We start from the raw sequence: 22775 nt of genomic DNA on the forward strand, positions 1-22775 counted from the left end.
CAAGCAACTATTCCCGGATATATCGGACGGCAGAACGAGATACTCAGTCCGGAAATTCTACACAACTATTTACTCTGGCACATACACTAAATATACAACCCGTCTGCTGTTCAATCTTATCAAGTGCTATGTTATATCTGAGGAGTTCATTCAATAGCATCGGTAAACACTCTGTTTAGTTGATGAATTTGATTTGAAGCAGCCGACACTCTACACGAGAAAAAACCCATCTGACATAAACCTGTCAATACACCCATGTCGATAAACTCTCGGTATACTTTCCATCAAAGTTTTTGCGTTATATAACCCCGACAGCTTAATAAAACGCCTGATCTGTGATCCGCTTAAATTGATCCCATAAAAATTATTTACTTTTCGATGCTGCTATAGTTGTGTTACACTTTTTACGGACGATAAAATTTACGATCCGGCGCAATTTAACATTAAATGTGACGTCACAAAATGCTACGACCGACATGATGAAATTGTGCATAAACTACATGTCGTTGACATAGATCAAGCTACACAAGTTGATAGGGTGGTAACCCAATTATGACGATGTAAAATAAATCGCCACGCCGAGGTAATAAAAATCATATTTTATGGGATGTTTGCCACTCTGGGCACTTCTACTGGAAGTGGTTAGTTTTAATTGGTCTGGAATTAAGTACTAACAAAATTCCCTACACATCATCTAAGTAGATTATTTTTTATAAAATGGAGTGCGGTGATTAAATTCGAACTTGCAGTTAAATACTAACTGCATCAAGCTTGAACTAATAAAATTACTGACCGATGAGAAACATAATAGCATTTTAAAGTTTATGCAAACATGTGGAGAATCATAGGTGTTATTTTCTATGTACAAAAAAAAAAACATTAATTCCGGTTCCTTTCACATCTCTTTTCATGTGTGTACAGTGTGTAGACACATCATCCAAACCGCAGTCCAAACGTGAAAATGTAAAATACTGTTAATTTGGTTCCACCAAATTTTTTTAAATTTGCAGTATAATGGGTTGATTTAAATCAAATTTTAAAATTTCATCCTTGAAACAAGTACATAATAAGTAGAGAGCGGATTTTATGAAATTTGCATATCCATTATTTTTTGCATATAAGCCTTGATATTTAATATGTGGACGAATCATGCTAATTAAAAATGAATACAGCTACAAAAAAATTGCATATTTGCATATATTTGCCTTCTGCTGCATATTTCACGTAACGGGTGCATATTTTGCATTTTTATCAATTTTAGTGCTAATTTGAAAAAAAAATAATTGTCATTTTATCGGCATTTATTGTAGGCCCAATACGCTCTATTAGTGATGACGTAGATGACGCCATTTTTGTTGAGAGTGGTCAGTGCGTGAAGCTAAACAAACCTTTTCCACCATTTGGATTCAAGTTGATTTTTAAATTTTGTCGTTTTCTTGTGTTATTTGGTAGTTTTTATAGCAGTATAAGTAAGTATTGTAGTTGTAGTGGATTACTGCTTAGTGTAAGACTTTCTGGAAGAAATTATTTTATAGCAAATTAGCGTATATACTTAAGTAATACATTGCTTAATTTTTGTCCCTGTAAATGATTATCATATTTTCAGTGCCTGAACAACATGTCATAAAGTTTCATCACATAGCCTTGTTTTTCATTGATGCCACTAGATTCCTTAAAAGAGGTGAAAATGGTTACAGCAGTGGGCATGTACAAAAATTTTTATGTGACGGAACTGTGAAACCAATGTTGATAAAGGGGGAGGTTAAAGCCAGCATGAAAGCAAACAATTATAACGTTGAGGTATGTTGGGAGTTATGCAGTTATGAGTTTTTAATTACATTTTTTTTAGATTTCCTTTGATCTAGATGAAGGAGTTAAGGAGGCGTCATGTACTTGCCCAAGAGGAAAGGTCCTTTGCCACCATATGGCGGCTTTATTATACCATGCTCACTACCATGTGAGCACCACTGATGTGGAATGTCAGTGGAGTGCTCCACACGTAAAAGGTGGTAATGGAGTGGTAAAATTAAAGGATATTTATCCAGCAAAGCAAAGTTATAAAGCTGGTCAGAGAAAGGCAACCGACGCAGAAATTGCAGAATTTCGGAAACAATTAGGCTCAACAAATATTGTGGGATTTTCTTGGCTGTTGCGTCCTGAAGCCACTCGAGAGGCGTCCATGTTAATCCCAGATATTGAAGAAATTTTGCATTCACCCCAATACATATCGGCCGAAGACAAGGATGATTTTGTAATCAAAACAAGTAAAATAACCAAAGAAATAATTTCCCAAATTGTAAATTTGACAAAAGGGCAACATGTCAATGAAAACTGGCACATTGCCAGAAAGCATCGTCTAACAGCTAGCAGATTTGGTATGGTGCTGTCAGCAATTAAAAGGAATAAATTCCCTCCGTCGCTGTTTAAGAGTCTGGCGGAAGGTTACAACTTGGATCGGGTTGCGGCTGTACAGTGGGGCAAAGAACATGAAAAGACAGCTCTGCAAGCATTCAGGGAAGCTGTCGTTGCAGAAGTGGAACCAACTGGCTTTTGGTTAGATAGATCAGGATTTTTAGGGGCCAGTCCTGATGGATTAGTTGGATCTGATGCAGTGGTGGAAATAAAATGTCCGTACAAATATCGAGATGCCCTTTCCTTCAAGGAACTGGATAAAAAATACTTCTGTTGGTATGAAGGAGAAGACTTGATAATTAACCAAGAACATAACTATTACCATCAGGTGCAGGGCCAGTTATATCTATCAGGTCGAAATGTCTGCCACTTTGTAGTGTGGACATTAAAAAACACACTAATTTTCCAAATAGAAAAAGATATGGAGTGGGGAAAAAATTTGGAAACTTTAAAAAACTTTTATATTTCAAAGTATCTTCCATATATTTTAAAATAAAACAATTGTACATAAGAAATGATGTAGTTTTTTTTTTCTGGTGGGGCGAAATCCTGGAGCATGGTTCCACTATTTTGGGAAGTTTCAGACTCTTACCAGCTGACTTCCTGTGTTCTGGTGTTAAGGGACTCCATGAGCATTGCTTTAAAGGTTTTTTTTTTAACTTACAATGTTTCATTAAACGTTTACTCGTCGTTAAAAAATTGGCTCACTTCTCTAATAAGGGGATATTGTAGATTTGTTAATGCTGCCACAGCTTTAAATACCACATCCCCATAACTACATAATGAGCGTGGCATGAAATTTAAAATGTGATAGCACTTCATGCGTCGTATAGCCCGTTCCACATGAATTCTTGCACGTGCTATATTTTCAGTGCATTGGACTTGTTCTGGTGTAAACTGGGGACTTCTTAAAAATGGTGGAATATTCAAACTCACACCAGGAGGCAATATATTTTGAATCAGAAAACCCCTGTCGGCTAATATTAAATCGCCCACTTCTAACTGTTTCAATATCCCACAATCCTGCACAACTTTTTGATCTGAAGTAGATCCCACGTACAGGTCACTTACATAGGTAATGACACCATTTGGAGCCACACCTATTAAGCCCTTAAAAGTGTTGTGGTGTTTGTAGCTGCTGTATGTAAGACGTTGCTTTTTCATTGACGTTCTAGCAACAACAGTAAATATTTCTGTACAGTCTAGAACTGCTCTGCAATTTGTAAAGTTGCTGAAGCTTGTTGGCAAACAAGACTTATTTTTCTGTCGAGATGGTATCACCTCCATAAATTGTTGATATAGGACTTCATAAATTAGATGCACATATGTAATCACGATATTCGTTACAGCTGCTTGCGAAATATCGAAACGTTGTGCTAAATCTAGGTGGGGGCAGTTTAGCCGAAGTTTCATCAACGTCAGCAGCAGTTGATCAATTTTATTCAACTTTTTGATGCCCCATTTTAAGTACCACTTAACCTCAATGTTTTCAATGAGCTTAAATAAAGTCTCAAAAATTGTACTTTTTGGCAGTCCAGTGTACAAAAGTACAAGTCTGTCATTATTCTTAATATTTTCATATGAAAATCTCACTGAGAGGTACTTAATCTTTTCTTCACATTCTTGCAGTCTTTGTTTTAAAAAATATACTTCAACTTCCAGAGCAACATTCGAAGCAGCTGACACCGATTGAGCTGCTGAAGATGGCCCTGCACTGGAGGTTGATGGTCTTGCATGTGATGCTGATGGTTCTGAAAACATTAATGTTTAAGTGATCCGCTGACACTTGGTTAATCATAAGAAGAATCTTAAATATAACGCCTCACAATTTGCTGATGTTGGATATGAATAATAATTACCTTCGACAGTTAATATTGCCACATCTCTAAACGATGTTGAAGTTGATGGCATTCTAAAAATTGAAATGGTTTAATGCAATAAATATGTATTTTTATTAATCATTACTCTTCAGCTGATGAAGGACCAGGTATTGCTGGATCATCGAAAGTCTTCATCTTCCTTGTTCGCTCCTTTTTTTCTCAGGCGTTGAAGCAATGCATTTTTTTTTAATATTATGTAAGAACAACTCAGGGCCATTCTTTTTCTCTCCGTCCCTAAAGCGGCAACTGCAGACGTATGCACCAGGGCCTGGTTCAACATCTCTCCTAAAAAGTTAAAAACGATTTTATAAATATGAAAAAATATGTTATGATGTTCACCTAAGCAAACGTTTCCATTTTGCTCTTTCCTTTTCCGATTTCGGAAACCTAAAAAACCTACAAGTATCGCGGGTACTGTAGTGCTTGCAATCAGGTGCCCAACACATTCCCATTTTGCCCCTTCAAAGATCTGAGTTCAATTCCTCTACAAATAATATAAATATTAAGAACAAACAAATTTTCGTTTTTATATGAGTCAGCAAGTTACCTCACTTTGTTATTATGTGAGAGGAAATATTAATAGTTCGGCTGCTTTGCAGAATTTTGAATTTACACACAAAGAAAGAAAGTGAGGTTAAAACGTCTCAACATAAAATTTTAACAAAAGAAGAATCCATCAGGACGTTTAATCAATTCTAGATTGTTTATTAGTACTTACCAACACTCACAATTCACTTTTGATACACTACAACTGTATAATAAGTTTATAATTAATAAAAACACGCAAAACCCTTAACAATTCGGTGTTTGTTTAGCTTCACTGTGCTTGACCTACCACAACTGCTACGTCACACTAATATGGCGTGAAAGTGGTTTCTATGACAAGATACTAAACATTATCACCTCGTTATTACCCCACGACGGACAATATGAGTTAAATAACAAAGTACGACCTTGCAAAGAAACCGACCACGTTCTTATTTATGGCTAGGGATTGACTTCATTGTCCCCATCGTCAACTTCGACACAATGGACCTATCATAAAAACCACTTTAAACTGGGAAGACTATATCTAGAAAGTCTAAATTTCATTAATCGTATAGCAAATATTTTCCTGAGCTTCAAATAACTAGGAAAGGTTTGGGTTTTATGGTATTTTGGAGAAACCACTGGGTGTTAAACCATCCTTCCAGGGAAATTCGCGCCCTAATTACCTTTGGAAATACGTCCATTTCCAATATTTTTGTTCGTTACTTCAGTGTATTAATGGTATGTTTTGTGGTGGTCAAAGCATTTAAAGCGATACAGGTGTGTCAATATGTCGAAAATAACTCAAATTAATTTATGGATTAAACCTTTTCCTGAACTTATTCTTCAAGAAGTATTTTTACTTCCCGAGCGTAAGCAAAGGAAGTATTGTAATCGAGTCCGTCGGCCGACTCTCTACTTTTACGTTTTCTCGATCTTTCATGACCCCTAGAAGACGAAGAAATAGGTCTCCCATTTCCGTCTGTCTGTCCGTCTGTCCGTCTGTCCGTCTGTCCGTCTGTCCGTCTGTCCGTCCGTCTGTCCGTCCGTCTGCCGTCCTGGATTTTTATTAGACAGATAATCTCCGAAAGTACTCGACCGATTGTTGTGAAATTTTGTACTTATATTAAGAATATCATGTAGATGGTAAAACGCTAACCAAAATTTGTCTAATCATCCCCACCAGTAATGCGATGACGTCACTTCAAAATTGTACATAGTAAATGGGTTTTCAATTGTATAAAATAACATAGTCCTACACATGTAGTTTACAACTCTGAATCGACTTTTCACCGAAACGTCCAGATTTTTGGAAAAAAAAATCAAAATTATAAAACAACATTTTGAAATTTAATTTTTAATCTGCTAACCAGAATGCTTTGAAATGTTGCAGATGTTTTAAGGCTATAAAGAGCATAATAAATTTTTAGTCAAAAAAAATTTGCTTATCCCCTCCAAAAACTTGATGACGTCAGCTCAAAAGTTTGTGGAATAAATCATATCTAAAATGTACAAAATATGATGAGTCTGTACTTGTGATCTATCACTCCATTTATATTTTTTGGATTTGCATATACAGGGTGACTCAAAAAAATTAATGAATGCGTAAATTTATTTTACTGATTTACTCAGAAACTACAAAACCGAATGCTTTGAAATCTTGCAGATGTTTTAAGGTTATAAAGAGCATAATAAATGTTTAGTCAAAATATATTTGCTTATCCCCTCCAAAAAATTGATGACGTCAGCTCGAAAGTTTGTCGAATAAATCATATCTAAAATGTACAAAATATGATGAGTCTGTACTTGTCATTTATCATTCCATTCATATTTTTTGGATTTGCATATACAGAGTGACTCAAAAAAATTAATGAATGCGTAAATATATTTTATTGATTTAATCAGGAACTACAAAACGGAATGCTCTGACATCTTGCAGATGTTTTAATGTTATAAAGAGCATAATAAATGTTTAGTCAAAATATATTTGCTTATCCCCTCCAAAAACTTGATGACGTCAGCTCGAAAATTTGCCGAATAAATCATATCTAAAATGTACAAAATATGATCAGTCTGTACTTGTAATCTATCACTCCATTCATATTTTTTGGATTTGCATATACAGGGTGATTCAAAAAAATAAATGAATGCGTAAATTTATTTTACTGATTTACTCAGGAACTACAAAACCGAATGCTTCGAAATCTTGAAGATATTTTAAAATTATCATAAGCATGGTAAATTTTTGATCAAAATGTATTTGGTCGTCCCCCCTAAAAAATTTATGACGTCACCACAAAATTTTGCTGAATAAATCCTATCTAAAATGTACAAAATATGGTGAGTCTCTTCTTGTGATTTATCATTCCATTCAATTTTTTTCGATTTGCATATACAGGGTGACTCAAAAAAATTAATGAATGCGTAAATTTATTTTATTGATTTAATCAGGAACTACAAAACCGAATGCTTTGAAATCTTGCAGATGTTTTAAGGTTATAAAGAGCATAATACATTTTTAGTCAAAATATATTTGGTTATCTTCTACAAAAAACTGATGACGTCAGCTCAAAAGTTTGCCGAATAAATCGTATCTAAAATGTACAAAATATTATGAGTCTGTACTTGTGATTTATCATTCCATTCATATTTTTGGATTTGCATATGCAGGGTGACTCAAAAAAATTAATGAATGCGTGAATTTATTTTATCGATTTAATCAGGAATTACAAAACCGAATGCTTTGAAATCTTGGGAATATTTTAAAGTTATTATAAGCATGGTAAACTTTTGTTCAAAATGTATTTGTTCATCCCTCCTAAAAAAATTGACGACGTCACCCTTAAATTTTGCTGAATAAATCCTATCTAAAATGCAAAAAATATGATGAGTTTGTACTTGTGATATATCATTCCATTCATATTTTTTAGATTTTCTTAAGAGGTGGTTCAAAAAAATTAATGAAGTCAATTTATTTTATTGATTAAATTAAAGGCAACACTTATTATTAGTATTACACCCCAACCAACCCAATTTGGTAGACACAAAATTTGTTAAAGGATAAACTCGGTTGAAACATAAGGGTAGCACGCTTATTTACATCGACTTTAACATTACAGACCTGCATTTGTTTTATGCGCTCACTTGGTTCCGCGAATGTGGAATAGACATGTTTATAATCAACCAATTGTGAATTTCACCGTCAAGAATTAAAATAAAACCCAATGTTTTATATAATAAGCGGAAGTCGAAGCAATAAAACCGATGGTCGTTTTGTTTACAGTTTCTCTGTTTGACTCTCACGTATGCTGTTACGCTTGTCATCTTAAATTAAGAATGTTTATACATAAACGATTTTCAGTTGCCCCTCATATTACTAGACAGCGGATTTCTGTCGGGCTACGTCACGATTATAGGGGGGGACGTGCTGGATCGCCGGGTGATAGATAATCACTGAATTTAATCGGTACTAATTCCATAAATATAATTAACGATTTATTAATCAAACGGCTAAGTAAATGAGAACGGGAATTAACAGCAGAGTGCAACGAAACAGCGTTATTCTAATCTCAAGTAAACGAAGTGCAGTCCGCAACCGCAATGAATTCGCATCCCGTACGAGCCGTACCGAGTTTGGCCTTGCCTAGCCCGACAGAAATCCGCTCTCTAGATATTACACACCGGCGCCGTATACGTGAGTAAATTGTTTCGTTATTTTATTGATTATAAGAAATCAATATTCAAAACGACCCAATTCATTTTCCCGAAAATTTGGGAATACAATAATTTTATTCTTAGTATTACACTACATCTATCCCAACTGATATACGTGTCCTTGCAAAAATGTTGATGACGTCATCACAACTTTTTTTTAAATTCCCACTACAAAAATGTAATGAAAAAAAAAACACAATAGGCATGCAGTCGTCAAGTTTCCGACAGCGAGGGAAGTACTGTCTAAACTCTTTAGACCAATTTTTACATCTGTGGACGTAGTAGGTACGCAGTTTTTCTATTTACAAATACAAACTTTAGAATCACTTTTTGTTAGAATATTTCGAAAAGCGATAGGGTTAAAAATAAATTGTTACCAAACTAGTAATTAAATAGTCGATTACTACTATCTTTCGATTTGTTCTGTTTATATTTATTTTTTTAGTATAAGAATATTATCTTTAAAAATGTGATTTATGTATTACTTCCCGAGCGTAAGCAAAGGAAGTATTGTAATCGAGTTCGTCGGCCGACTCTCTACTTTTACGTTTTCTCGATCTTTCATGACCCCTAGAAGACGAAGAAATAGGTCTCCCATTTCCGTCTGTCTGTCCGTCTGTCCGTCTGTCCGTCCGTCTGTCCGTCTGTCCGTCTGTTGTCCCGGATTTTTATTAGACAGATAATCTCCGAAAGTACTCGACCGATTGTTGTGAAATTTTGTACTTATATTAAGAATATCATGTAGATGGTAAAACGCTAACCAAAATTTGTCTAATCATCCCCACCACTAAAGCGATGACGTCACTTCAAAATTGTACATAGTAAATGGGTTTTCAATTGTATAAAATAACATAGTCCTACACATGTAGTTTACAACTCTGAATCGACTTTTCACCCGAAACGTCCAGATTTTTGGAAAAAAAATCAAAATTATAAAACAACATTTTGAAATTTAATTTTTAATCTGCTAACCAGAATGCTTTGAAATGTTGCAGATGTTTTAAGGTCATAAAGAGCATAATAAATGTTTAATCAAAATATATTTGCTTATCCCCTCCAAAAACTTGATGACGTCAGCTCGAAAGTTTGCCGAATAAATCATATCTAAAATGTACAAAATATGATGAGCCTGTACTTGTCATTTATCACTCCATTCATATTTTTTGGATTTGCATATACAGAGTGACTCAAAAAAATTAATGAATGCGCAAATATATTTTATTGATTTAATCAGGAACTACAAAACGGAATGCTCTGACATCTTGCAGATGTTTTAAGGTTATAAAGAGCATAATAAATGTTTAGTCAAAATATATTTGCTTATCCCCTCCAAAAACTTGATGACGTCAGCTCGAAAGTTTGCCGAATAAATCATATCTAAAATGTACAAAATATGATGAGCCTGTACTTGTCATTTATCACTCCATTCATATTTTTTGGATTTGCATATACAGAGTGACTCAAAAAAAATTAATGAATGCGTAAATATATTTTATTGATTTAATCAGGAACTACAAAACGGAATGCTCTGACATCTTGCAGATGTTTTAAGGTTATAAAGAGCATAATAAATGTTTAGTCAAAATATATTTGCTTATCCCCTCCAAAAACTTGATGACGTCAGCTCGAAAATTTGCCGAATAAATCATATCTAAAATGCACAAAATATGATCAGTCTGTACTTGTGATCTATCACTCCATTCATATTTTTTGGATTTGCATATACAGGGTGATTCAAGAAAATAAATGAAAGCGTAAATTTATTTTACTGATTTACTCAGGAACTACAAAACCGAATGCTTCGAAATCTTGAAGATATTTTAAAATCATCATAAGCATGGTAAATTTTTGATCAAAATGTATTTGGTCGTCCCCCCTAAAAAATTTATGACGTCACCCCAAAATTTTGCTGAAAAAATGCCATCTTCAATGTGTAAAGTATGATGAGTCCATACTTGTGATTTATCACTGCATTCAAATTTTTAATCTTTGCTTATACAGGGTGTCTGAAAAAAATTAATGACGGAGTGAATTGATTTTGCAAAACTGAATACTTAGAAATCTTGACGTTTTGAAGTTATTGTAAGCGTGGTAACTGTTTAATCAAAATGTATCTCTTTATCAACCCCAAAAAAAATTCATTACGTCTTCTCACAATTTTGCTGAATAAAGTATATGATCTGACTATACTTTTAAAATTTTTAATATTTGCTTATACAGGGTGTCTGAAAAAAATTAGTGACGGAGTGAATTGATTTTGCAAAACTGAATACTTAGAAATCTTGACGTTTTGAAGTTATTGTAAGCATGGTAACTGTTTAATCAAAATGTATCTCTTCATCAACCCCAAAAAAAATTCATTACGTCTTCTCAGAATTTTGCTGAATAAAGTATATGATCTGACTATACTTGTAAAATTTTTGATATTTGCTTATACAGGGTGTCTGAAAAAAATTAATGACGGAGTGAATTGATTTTGCAAAACTGAATACTTAGAAATCTTGACGTTTTGAAGTTATTGTAAGCATGGTAACTGTTTAATCAAAATGTATCTCTTTATCAACCCCAAAAAAAATTCATTACGTCTTCTCACAATTTTACTGAATAAAGTATATGATCTGACTACACTTGTAACTAATCATTGCATTCAAATTTTTTAACTTGCTTATACAGGGTGACTCAAAAAAAGAAATGAATCAGTCACTTTATTTTAGTGAATAAATCAAGAATTGCTAAACTGAATATTTTGAAATCTTGCAGATGGTTAAAATTGATTGTGAGCATGGTAAATTGTTAATGAAAATATATCTGTTTATTCCCCCGAAAAAATTCATGACGTCATCTACAATTTTTGCCAAAAAAGTTTAACTCAAAATGTGCAAAATATGATGAGTTTTAACATAAGCAACTGTGGCCTGTGGTTTAGTGGAGGTGGAGTGTGCAGTGCAATTAGAAGTTCCGGTAACAGATCCCGGCACTTCCAACTTTTTTCGCCCATCAAATCAAGAACAGCACTTCCGATTTTCGCAACAATAACAGAGGCCTGCGATGGTTTTCCCCCAACAAAATCAAGTAGTAATTTGGGTAGGTCTTAGATACTCATGTATAAAAAAAAATTACAAAAATTTCTATCACGCACAATTTCTGCAAAAAATATTTTTTTCAGTTTTGTTCTTAGTACTATCAAATTGACTTCTAGATTTTGTGGTAATAATATGTATGGATAATGGTGTTGATATTTCATTTCGTGTTCAGCTTAGTAAGAGTTATTTGTGTCGACTATGCGCTTACTACCCTGAATTTAAACAAAAATTACTAATGTCTTTTCGGAAATGGGTTAATTCTTCAGATAACTTCTGTTACATTTGTAGAAGTTATTTAATCAAAAAACAACAACAAATAATTTCTGAATTTATCGAAGAACTATGCGAAAGTTATTTTAAAGTTAATATAAAAAACCAAGACAAAAAATTGGTGCCTCATAAAATGTGTTCATGCACCTCGCAAATGGTCAAAACGAAAAAAAATCTTTCTAAGTTTGCTGACACCAATGATTTGGATGGAGCCACAAAATCATACAGACGATTGTTACTTTTGCTGTTCAAATATAAAAAGATATAATGCGAAAAATGTAACAGCAATAACATACCCTATCGTGAATACAAGAGAAAACGCTTAAATCAGAGCTTTGAAGAAAGAAAAAAAGAAGCTTCTTGATTTATTTGTTTTTTTAAGTCTTGTTTATAACTAATTTAGTTCATTTAATAAATAAACATTAAATTTTATATTCTTTATATTTTATTTTTTCATCAAAATTGTTTGAAAAACTATGAACATTTAGGCCTACATAAAAATAAATCTCGATGTGCTACAAAAAAACTAGAGTTATATTTTCATTCGGCATACATAAATACCTAAAAAAAAACAATATTATTTAAAAGGGAAATTAAAAGTTGTGGTATCCTTCCTTGTTCGAAGCCCCACGTTAGGGCGACAGATTGTGGTATCCTCCCTTATTCGCGGCCCCACGTTGGGCGCCAGTTTGTGGTAGCTCAGCGGTTTATTGATAATAAGCAAACAATACAAAGCAAAAGTAGGGTATGGGTTATCGAAGTGGTGGCAATTCTCGTCGGGGATGGTGGCGGCTCCTGGGACTCAGAGCGTCGTAGGGGATGACGGCAGCGATGTATGTAGCACAGGACACCTGGACGGTGCGACCCTGGAGATGACGACGTCGGCGATGCGGCACAGGGGACCTGGACAGTGCGACCCTGGAGATGACGACGTCGGCGATACGGCACAGGGGACCTAGAGAGTGCGACCCTGGAGATGACGACGTCGGCGATGCGGCACAGGGGACCTGGACAGTGCGACCCTGGAGATGACGACGTCGGCGATACGGCACAGGGGACCTAGAGAGTGCGACCCTGGAGATGACGACGTCGGCGATGCGGCACAGGGGACCTAGACAGTGCGACCCTGGAGATGACGACGTCGGCGATGCGGCACAGGGGACCTAGAGAGTGCGACCCTGGAGATGACGTCGTTGAAGCGGCGCAGGGGACCGTAAAACAGTGCAGCCCTGGTGAAGATCTCGAAGCGGCGCAGGGGACCGTAAAACAGTGCAGCCCTGGTGATGATCTCGAAGTAGCGCAGGGGACCGTAAAACAGTGCAGCCCTGGTGATGATCTCGAAGCAGCGCAGGGGACCGTAACACAGTGCAGCCCTGGAAACGACCAGAAGGGGACCGAGACAGTGCAACCCTTAAGGTGGAGATGGTGGAGTTCCATCTGCCTGAAAAGCGTCCGAGTTGCCCTTTTATAGGCAGGGTTGAGATGCGTGGGAGTACCTGCACAATGAAGTAGCTTCAGGTGGGGTGCGTTCCAGTGGGGGTGAGCTTGGTGGGGTTGATATCGGCGCTGCCGAGGACAGCGCCCTCGAAAGGGTACTAGCGGAGCGCTTTGAAAGCTCCGCTACAAAGTTATATTTCGCAGGCCTGTGTAATGTTATAATATTTATTTATTTGTTATTGTGTGTTCGTGATTAAGCACCATAAATAGCAAATGTTGAAATTTTTTTTTGTGATCGGAAGAATATCTCTTAATCATTTTATATATTGTCAATACATGATTAACTTCGACTGTTAATGTTTATACATCGAGAGAAGCAGAGAAAAAGTACATATGCATTTGCTTCAGTTACGCCACTGACCGTGTCATTTCTTTATCGCACGTTGAGACATAGTTTATATAAACAAACTCCCAGCCATAGCAAAAAGCGGAAGTTGGAAACGACGAGCGGCGCGGGGGGAATCACTTGTTTGGGTGGCGAGACGAAACAGTTGCGATTGCGAAATGCGAAGCCAATTCGAAAAAAACTGTTGAAGAGTGAGTGTCATTGAGGATATATATCTCCAAATTTTAAAAATTGGACCAAGTTACAATAATTGTTGCCAGGTAAGTGCAGATATTTTGGATTTGCATATACGGGGTGATTCAAGAAAATAAATGAAAGCGTAAATTTATTTTACTGATTTACTCAGGAACTACAAAACCGAATGCTTCGAAATCTTGAAGATATTTTAAAATTATCATAAGCATGGTAAATTTTTGATCAAAACGTATTTGGTCGTCCCCCCTAAAAAATTTATGACGTCACCACAAAATTTTGCTGAATAAATCCTATCTAAAATGTACAAAATATGGTGAGTCTCTTCTTGTAATTTGTCATTCCATTCAAATTTTTTCGATTTGCATATACAGGGTGACTCAAAAAAATTAATGAATGCGTAAATTTATTTTATTGATTTAATCAGGAACTACAAAACCGAATGCTTTGAAATCTTGCAGATGTTTTAAGGTTATAAAGAGCATAATAAATTTTTAGTCAAAATATATTTGGTTATCTTCTACAAAAAACTGATGACGTCAGCTCAAAAGTTTGCCGAATAAATCGTATCTAAAATGTACAAAATATGATGAGTCTGTACTTGTGATTTATCATTCCATTCATATTTTTGGATTTGCATATGCAGGGTGACTCAAAAAAATTAATGAAGGAGTGAATTTATTTTATCGATTTAATCAGGAATTACAAAACCGAATGCTTTGAAATCTTGGGAATATTCTAAAGTTATTATAAGCATGGTAAACTTTTGTTCAAAATGTATTTGTTCATCCCTCCTAAAAAAACTGATGACGTCACCCTTAAATTTTGCTGAATAAATCCTATCTAAAATGCAAAAAATATGATGAGTTTGTACTTGTGATTTATCATTCCATTCATATTTTTTAGATTTTCTTAAGAGGTGGTTCAAAAAAATTAATGAAGTCAATTTATTTTATTGATTAAATTAAAGGCAACACTTATTATTAGTATTACACCCCAACCAACCCAATTTGGTAGACAAAAAATTTGTTAAAGGAAAAACTCGGTTGAAACATAAGGGTAGCATGCTTATTTACATCGACTTTAACATTACAGACCTGCATTTGTTTTATGCGTTCACTTGGTTCCGCGAATGTGAAATAGACATGTTTATAATCAACCAATTGTGAATTTCACCGTCAAGAATTAAAATAAAACCCAATGTTTTATATAATAAGCAGAAGTCGAAGCAATAAAACCGATGGTCGTTTTGTTTACAGTTTCTCTGTTTGACTCTCAAGTATGCTGTTACGCCTGCCATCTTAAATTAAGAATGTTTATACATGCACGATTTTCAGCTGCCTGGGATACGTATACGTGAGTAAATTGTTTCGTTATTTTATTGATTATTACAAATCAATATTCAAAACGACCCAATTCATTTTCCCGAAAATTTGAGAATATAATAATTTTATTCTTAGTATTACACTACATCTATCCCAAACTGATATACGTGTCCTTGCAAAAATGTTGATGACGTCATCGCAATTTTTTTTTAAATTCCCACTACAAAAATGTAATGAGAAAAAACACAATAGGCATGCAGTCGACAAGTTTCCGACAGCGAGGGAAGTACTGTCTAAACTCTTTAGACCAATTTTTTTTTGTAATAAAACGTAAGCTCGGTAAACCTGTTTTTGTAATTTGTAAATCAATTTAGTTCGCTTATTAAGCTTTTTTTTTTAATTTTTGGAGCATATGCAACTGCATATCTCTGCATATATTAAGAAAGGTACTGCATATTTCCATAAATTTGGTGCATATCATATGATCATATTTCCCAAAATTTTGGTACATATTTTCCGCTCTCTAATAATAAGCATTCACGTTCGGTAGAAGTAGCTGGCAGAAATTTTTCTGTGGTTAAGTTGCAATCTTAAGATCACTAGAAATTAAAAATTGGCATCAACTGTTTAATTTTCTAATTCAAATGTCAAATCTGCATTGTGTGGGAAAAAACAAAATTTTTCTAATTTTTTTCCAATTTCAACACGCTTCGTTTCAAGAAAATCCTTAAATAGAGCATGGAAAGAATTTACACAAAAGTAGTGAAGAAACAAGCAATATTTCCTGCTTTTCAAAAAATTATAGAGAAAAATGGACAGTGCTAGGGTTAAACGGAAACAGTTAAACTGGTGGCAGAAATATTTTCCGTATAGTTCGCTCGTGTTGTCGAGTGTTTTTCGAATTTTAAAATAATACCGATACAACAGCACCGGTGCCTTTAATATTAGAATCAGAATCAGAAAGACGACTGCGCAGATTTATTTACCTACATGCTTTGTTGGTTCTGCTCTACAATTGGTTTTTAAGTTTTATATAATCGTTATTAATTTGTAAGATAGAAAATACTCGGCTTTGAGAATAATTGTACGTTAATACACGTATAAATTTAGGTTTCTCAAGGCGAAGTTTTTCACATTTTAAACACGTTGTAGCTGCCAGAATCAAATTTCTATGGCGGTATCTCCAATTACCTGATACCTAGTGGTGAAGATTTACTTTTCATTTTCTTGGATGAGACATGGATATACCAAAACGGATCCATAGTAAAATTGTGGATCCATGATGATCACATCAAAGCTTGTCCTCCTAAAATAACTAGTGAAGGGAAAAGATTCACAATTTGACATGCGCGTTGCTCTTTGGGCTTTTTAGAGGGATGCGATTGTCTCCTTGATTCAAAAATAGATTCAGAAAATTACCACAAAACCATCACATTTGCGATATTTTGACATTTACTAACTTACATGTCACATTTTTGATACCTACTTTTTGACATTCCAGTTATACAGGGCTTTTATAAATTATTCTAAGGGCGTAGTTGGCCATGGATTTCAAAAATCCCGCTGAAATTATGCCCGTGATTATGACAGTTCTCACTTGTGATATTAATGTCTAATGTCATTTATAACCTGTCATTTAAAGTCGTCGTTTTTATTGTTTTAATATTTTTCGAGTGCGAATTACAGTAATTCTCGTTGATCCTAGCTCAAAACAACAAAACAGTAATTTTCAGAACTCTTGGTGGTTACGTACGAAAATTTTGGTTTTGTGCTCGGAAGCGAAGACTGAAAATGGTTTATTCTGTTGAACAAGACACTTTCATCGTTATGTCTTGTTATCGCAATGGTACTTCGTAAACGAACAATTTGTGTATTCTGTAATCGCTTCTAAGCGAGAATATCTGGCCAAATACCGTCATTTAATAATTCAGGAAACATCGTTGAAGGCCCACAATTAGAGATGTAATCAACAGATTTGTTCGAACTGGCAGTATCAATGAAGAGAAATCTCGTGGAAGACTTCATCTAAGGAAATTGGTAATGATTTGAGATGACTTGAGCAGAATTGAACAATTGAACAACGGGTCCAAAGTATTGACGAAAGGATGTTATCGGTTACAGAACATTTTTGAAATTTTTGTGCCTTGAACAGAATGATGAACATTTTCAACATTTACTGTGATGTTTAATCGCAATAAATCTGTTTCTTTTTATCGTAATGAATTAGTTTTATTTTTAAAAACATGTGAAACGTTTAGGTAACCAGTTATACACAGGTGTGTGGTCCATGTGTGATCTTTGTCATGCGTCCTTGGGCACTTAGTACTTAAATCTGAGAGGCGGCACGTTTACATGACCTACTGCGACCCAATAATCATTTATAGAAACCCTGTACATTATATACTACAACAATTATGTCCGCAGTTACACAGTTTAAAAAAAAAGTTACCAAATCTAGTTACATCTACCGAAAATGATTTCTGTATATAAGATAAGTTTCAAGTGACGCCATGTACTTGTTCATTCTTTAACTTGCTTATATTTCCTTATAAACTTCGCTGAATTTTTGTGTTTGCTCATCTATAATAATAATTATTATTTTTACTTGAATTTATATATTACCTATTTAATTAGATGCAAACAAAAAAAAATATTTTGCAAAAATGACCCGTATAATTTTTAAGCAATTAAAGCACGTCTGTGACAAGGATGTTTATAGGAGTTTTGAAAACCCATAAACTTTTCTGTTTTTTCTTTTGTATCGAACAATTTTCAGTTAATTGGCAACCTCCTGAACAAATCTTTTATTACAAACCTAGTCTAATCAAACACGTTGCTCGCTTAGGCTGCGGTAGACTAATCCTAACGCCGATATCGTAAAAAAACTCAGGAAGTAAGAACAGAACATACCCCAGGAAAATGCCTTTAGAAGTTTGGTCCCACTGATACACTCTTCGAGTTAAAATTTCGAAATATTTGTACTAGTCTATTCTCAGGTCTATTTTTGTTTCATATATATCGTCTGCTAAACCAAATGATAAACAACTAGGTAGTCTACACATTGGTGAATTTCCATCGAGTACTTTTCAATTCCAAAAACAATACACGATCAAATGATATGCATCTCGAATACTTAATAGGAAAAATTAAAATATGGGAAACTAATTATTAACTAGTGTCAATTCCCAACATCAGATTCTCTTTGTTAGGTTTATTTTAAGTAGTTTTAAAAACATATCGAAATTAATGTTGAGTAACCTCAGGTTTCTAATCAAATGACTAATAAAGTAACCAAAAATATTCTTAATAAGAAAATATTAAAGAAAAATTTAGTCTATTTAGTTATTCATTCCTCCTTTCTCTGAAGCATAACGAATTTATGTTAGCGCCTTTTTACTTTCCGAGCGTAAGCTAAAATAAGAGTTCATCATGCATTCAGTTTCCTAGTCAAAGCAATCATTTAGCCGATGCGTTCAATCTGGTGTATGTAATTTAATTTTTTATATGTAATTATTGGTCTGTAATAGTTTATCATTAACTAATCCATTTTCCGTATAGTGAGAAAATTATGATGTTTCTCTATAATTTCATAACTACTATTTTACCCCTGGTAAGCGTCAGTTCTACATATTATGTTTTCATTTTTTTTTTAATTTTAGATACTAAATAATAAATAGGGGAGTAATAAATACTTTACTTCCTTTCCATTTTTATTCTGTGGCCAAATCAGGGAAAGTGTATTTTGTGATTTTAAATTTTTTTGAAATTATATATATTTATGTTCCTAATGCACAGTAAAAATTCCATGTTGTTGTAATAATCTAACAACCCTACTGGCTTTAACAATACTTTTGCTTTTCAACGGTTCATATTTAAAACGTTATTCCAGTTCTCAACATTTACATTGCTAAATCTATTGAATTTGTTGTTTTTCATTTCAGATATTACAAAACCAGAACATAAAGGGATATAAGATATATATTTTTTATATTAAATCCAAAAAGTCAGTGTTAAAAAATAAATTTTCTTCACTGTGCGCGTCATCTTGTTGCTAAAACATGATCTGAACTTTTTCATTTCCTTATAAAAAAGACTGTTTTATCGTGTGTCAAATTTTAAATTATTATATTTTCATTTTCATTTATGAAATCACAATTAACCGAAAAACCACCAATACTACTAGCATAATGTTTGCAACTACCCCCTTCAAGCAAAGGTACATTTTTTTTATTTTTTGAAAATGGAACCAGTTGCATCAAAATATAAAATTAGCAAATTTTTTTTTTCTTAAAAAATAAATGACACTGATAGTAACAGAATGTAGAGATAGAATGGTACCAGGAGATTTAGACTTTAACACATGTTATAGGTATGTTTTCATCGATAGAGATGTTTTTTTTACTAACTTGAAAATTAGAATCTAATGATAATTCATGGGCAAATTATAACTGTCTGTCACTGATGAAACAATCAGCTGTATTATATTAGTTTGGGTAGGTAGTAAGCCAAAATGCGACTGTTTCTTAATGCGACCTAGTAGATAAGTAATTCTTAATTTACGTATATTGTATTGTCAAGGCGTCAATACGTACTATACAGGGTTGCTAAAAGTATGGATAGAGTTAAATATTTACAGAACGGTTTATCAAAACTCATTGAAATTTGGTACACAAATAAAAGTACTTGAACTCTGGCCTTTAAAATATTATTCCAGTTTCCATCAACATTTGTTTTGGAGATACGAGGCTAACTTATTATTATTTTTTTTTATAGCACGAGGGATCAAATTTAATGTTTTTTAAAAAAACACTACATCCACTAATGTAACACATGTCTGTCTTTGTTTGCACTAAAAGGTAAAAAAATATGGAGTAACACACATGCATTTATGTAAGAAGAACGTATACTGAGTAATGGATATAATGTGAAACTAAGATACACGAGCACGTGAGAAATAGCGATCACGCCGCCCTCACTTCTTGCTTCTCCTGTCGTTGACAGCAGCGGCGTGCTTTTGGTCAGTGGCGTAGTTGCGGCTTGTAGCGTCCTCTTTACCGGCGAGAATAGGTCAGCTCTTCTTACTGGTCTAACATCCCCTCTCGAGATGAACCGGGTGAACTTACTCCCGACATGCCTAGCCCAGCTAAGCATGCGTTGTGGCGAGGTCGTGGTGGTCCCTTCGTGAAAATATCGGCCACCATCTCTGTCGACAGAACGTGAAGGATCTTCATGGACTTGTCCTTGATCACCTCTCCTATGAAGTAGTGCGTGATGTCGATGTGCTTAGTTCTAGTTAGCATGGAATACAGGATTTTCAGTCAGCTTAGGAGCATTGTCCCCGTAAATCCTGACATCTCGAGTTAGTTTCTCAAAGCCTAGTTCCGCCAAGGTTGCACGCAGATGTATGCACTCTTTTCCGGCTTCGGTCAACCGCATGTATTCGGCTTCGGTAGAGGACAGGGCTTTCGTCTTCTGTTTCCTGGAATCTCAGGAGACCGGACCGTCACCGATCATAAAAACGTACCCGGTGCACGAACGTCTATCGATCGGGCAATTCCCCCAGTCGACATCTGCATACCTAACAAAGTTTCCGTCATCAGCAGATTTTCTTCTATACGTGATCCCATACTCGAGTGTCCCCTTAAGGTAGCGGAGCTCGTTAAATTGGGCGAGATAGCTAATAGCAAAACTTATATCTGGCCTAGTTGTTACAGCCAGGTATATGAGTGCCCCTACCAAAGATCTGTAGCGGCACAATAACACATGGGTAAGCAGAGTAAAGATAAGTTGTCTTGTGGTGTAGTGGTCAGCATACCTGCCCGGAATGCATGGAGACGTGGGTTCGAATCCCACCGAGGCACAACATTTTTCTCTGCTTACCTAAATTGGTGACCACCGACAGGCAACACGCACGCACGCAACATCCTTCTGCCACCGCCCTGTGCCCGCTGTGTTCGGGGTCCGCAGCACCGCCAGGGTTCGAACGACGAACGTAAGAGTGGCAGGAGTGACGCCAGCAACTATCTCCTTCGCACCCCAGCACGACCGCGCGCTGTGTCGCTGGGGGGAGTACTGTAGCGGCACAATAACACATGGGTAAGCAGAGTAAAAAGATAAGTTGTCTTGTGGTGTAGTGGTCAGCATACCTGCCCGGAATGCATGGAGACGTGGGTTCGAATCCCACCGAGGCACAACATTTTTCTCTGCTTACCTAAATTGGTGACCACCGACAGGCAACACGCAAGCACGCAACATCCTTCTGCCACCGCCCTGTGCCCGCTGTGTTCGGGGTCCGCAGCACCGCCAGGGTTCGAACGACGAACGTAAGAGTGGCAGGAGTGACGCCAGCAACTATCTCCTTCGCACCCCAGCACGACCGCGCGCTGTGTCGCTGGGGGGGGGGGAGTACTGTGGCGGCACAATAACACGTCGGTAAGCAGAGTAAAGATAAGTTGTCTTGTGGTGTAGTGGTCAGCATACCTGCCCGGAATGCAAGGAGACGTGGGTTCGAATCCCACCGAGGCACAACATTTTTCTCTGCTTACCTACAGATCTGTAGGGCAACTTTTCTTCCTGATTGTTCGTCTCTGACAGTTTCACCAGTTTCGTGTGGATGTCGATTGGTGTGGAACCGCGTTGCACTCTTCCATCCCAAATCGCTTCAAGACGTCGGTAATATACCCCGTTTGCTGTAGAGTAATCTCATTCTGCTTCACGGTGAACTCGATTCCCAAACAATGCTCGACTTGCCCCAGGTCCTTAACATCAAAATGTTTTAACAACTTAGACTTCACATCGGCGATAGCGTTACGGTGTCGGGACTCTATCAGGATAGCGTCTACGTACACAGCTACCGTTACGATATCTTCTCCCTTGAAAATCTTGAACAGGCATAGATCAGATGCTGACGAAACTCGTATACAAACTTCTTGAATAGACGCACCTTTTTGCCGCTTTTGAAGCTGTCGAGCATTGACTTGCACTTCTTCCGGGTGTCTTCTGCCTTCAATCAGAACTTTCAGTAACATTTCCAACTGGTCTGAGGGTTCCTTGTGGACCGTTTCTTCCAGGTTACTTTTAAGATAAGCTGTGGCTACATCAATCTCATCTAAATACATCGGACGGCTAAGGCAGCGACCGTCCGGATAGTACTGAGTCGGGAGACAGGTGCAAACGTTTCGTTGAAGTGCACCCTGGGACGTTGGCTAAACTCTTGTGCCACGAGTCTATCTTTCCTCTTTGTTGCGATTTCCGACGACACGATCGTTCTGAGGACGATCATCTAGCGCCCATGTTTCATTTTTGACAACAGCAACTCGTCCGCCATGGCATATACCCATTTGTTGGCGTCTAGACCAGCTAACGTCGACTTCATCGGCATTTCGCACGTTAGTCCGAACTCAGATGCGTTTGCTTCTTCGTAGATTTCATGGTATACCTTCCGTGAGCGACCTCTTTGTCCTGTTTGATGACTTCTCCCCGAGGACCTCCAGGTTTTCATCGTTCTCGGCACGCGACAAGTACGATC

General features: G+C 36.0%; 1 protein-coding gene and 1 long non-coding RNA gene across 2 annotated transcripts; both read right to left on the reverse strand.

Moving 5' to 3' along the window:
• Window positions 1–3093: 3093 nt before the first annotated feature.
• LOC135127301 (uncharacterized) lies at window positions 3094–3825 on the reverse strand. The gene has a single exon (XM_064053745.1). The coding sequence runs from the start codon at window positions 3823–3825 to the stop codon at window positions 3094–3096; it is 732 nt and encodes a 243-aa protein (XP_063909815.1).
• Window positions 3826–4067: 242 nt separating this feature from the next.
• On the reverse strand, window positions 4068–4441 carry LOC135126598 (uncharacterized). The gene is made up of 3 exons (XR_010280076.1): window positions 4378–4441; window positions 4272–4324; window positions 4068–4163 (listed from the first exon to the last, which is right to left on the reverse strand). It is a non-coding gene; the product is annotated as an uncharacterized LOC135126598 (long non-coding RNA).
• Window positions 4442–22775: the final 18334 nt, after the last annotated feature.

Source organism: Zophobas morio, unplaced genomic scaffold (genome assembly GCF_036711695.1).
Source record: "Zophobas morio isolate AGI-343-1 ecotype UQ-CSIRO unplaced genomic scaffold, CSIRO_AGI_Zmor_V1 ptg000011l, whole genome shotgun sequence".
In the NCBI taxonomy this organism is placed as follows: domain Eukaryota; kingdom Metazoa; phylum Arthropoda; class Insecta; order Coleoptera; family Tenebrionidae; genus Zophobas; species Zophobas morio.

Excerpts from the sequence above, each read along its gene's own strand:
- LOC135127301 (XM_064053745.1), bottom strand. The coding sequence starts at position 3,825 with ATGAAACTTCGGCTAAACTGCCCCCACCTAGATTTAGCACAACGTTTC.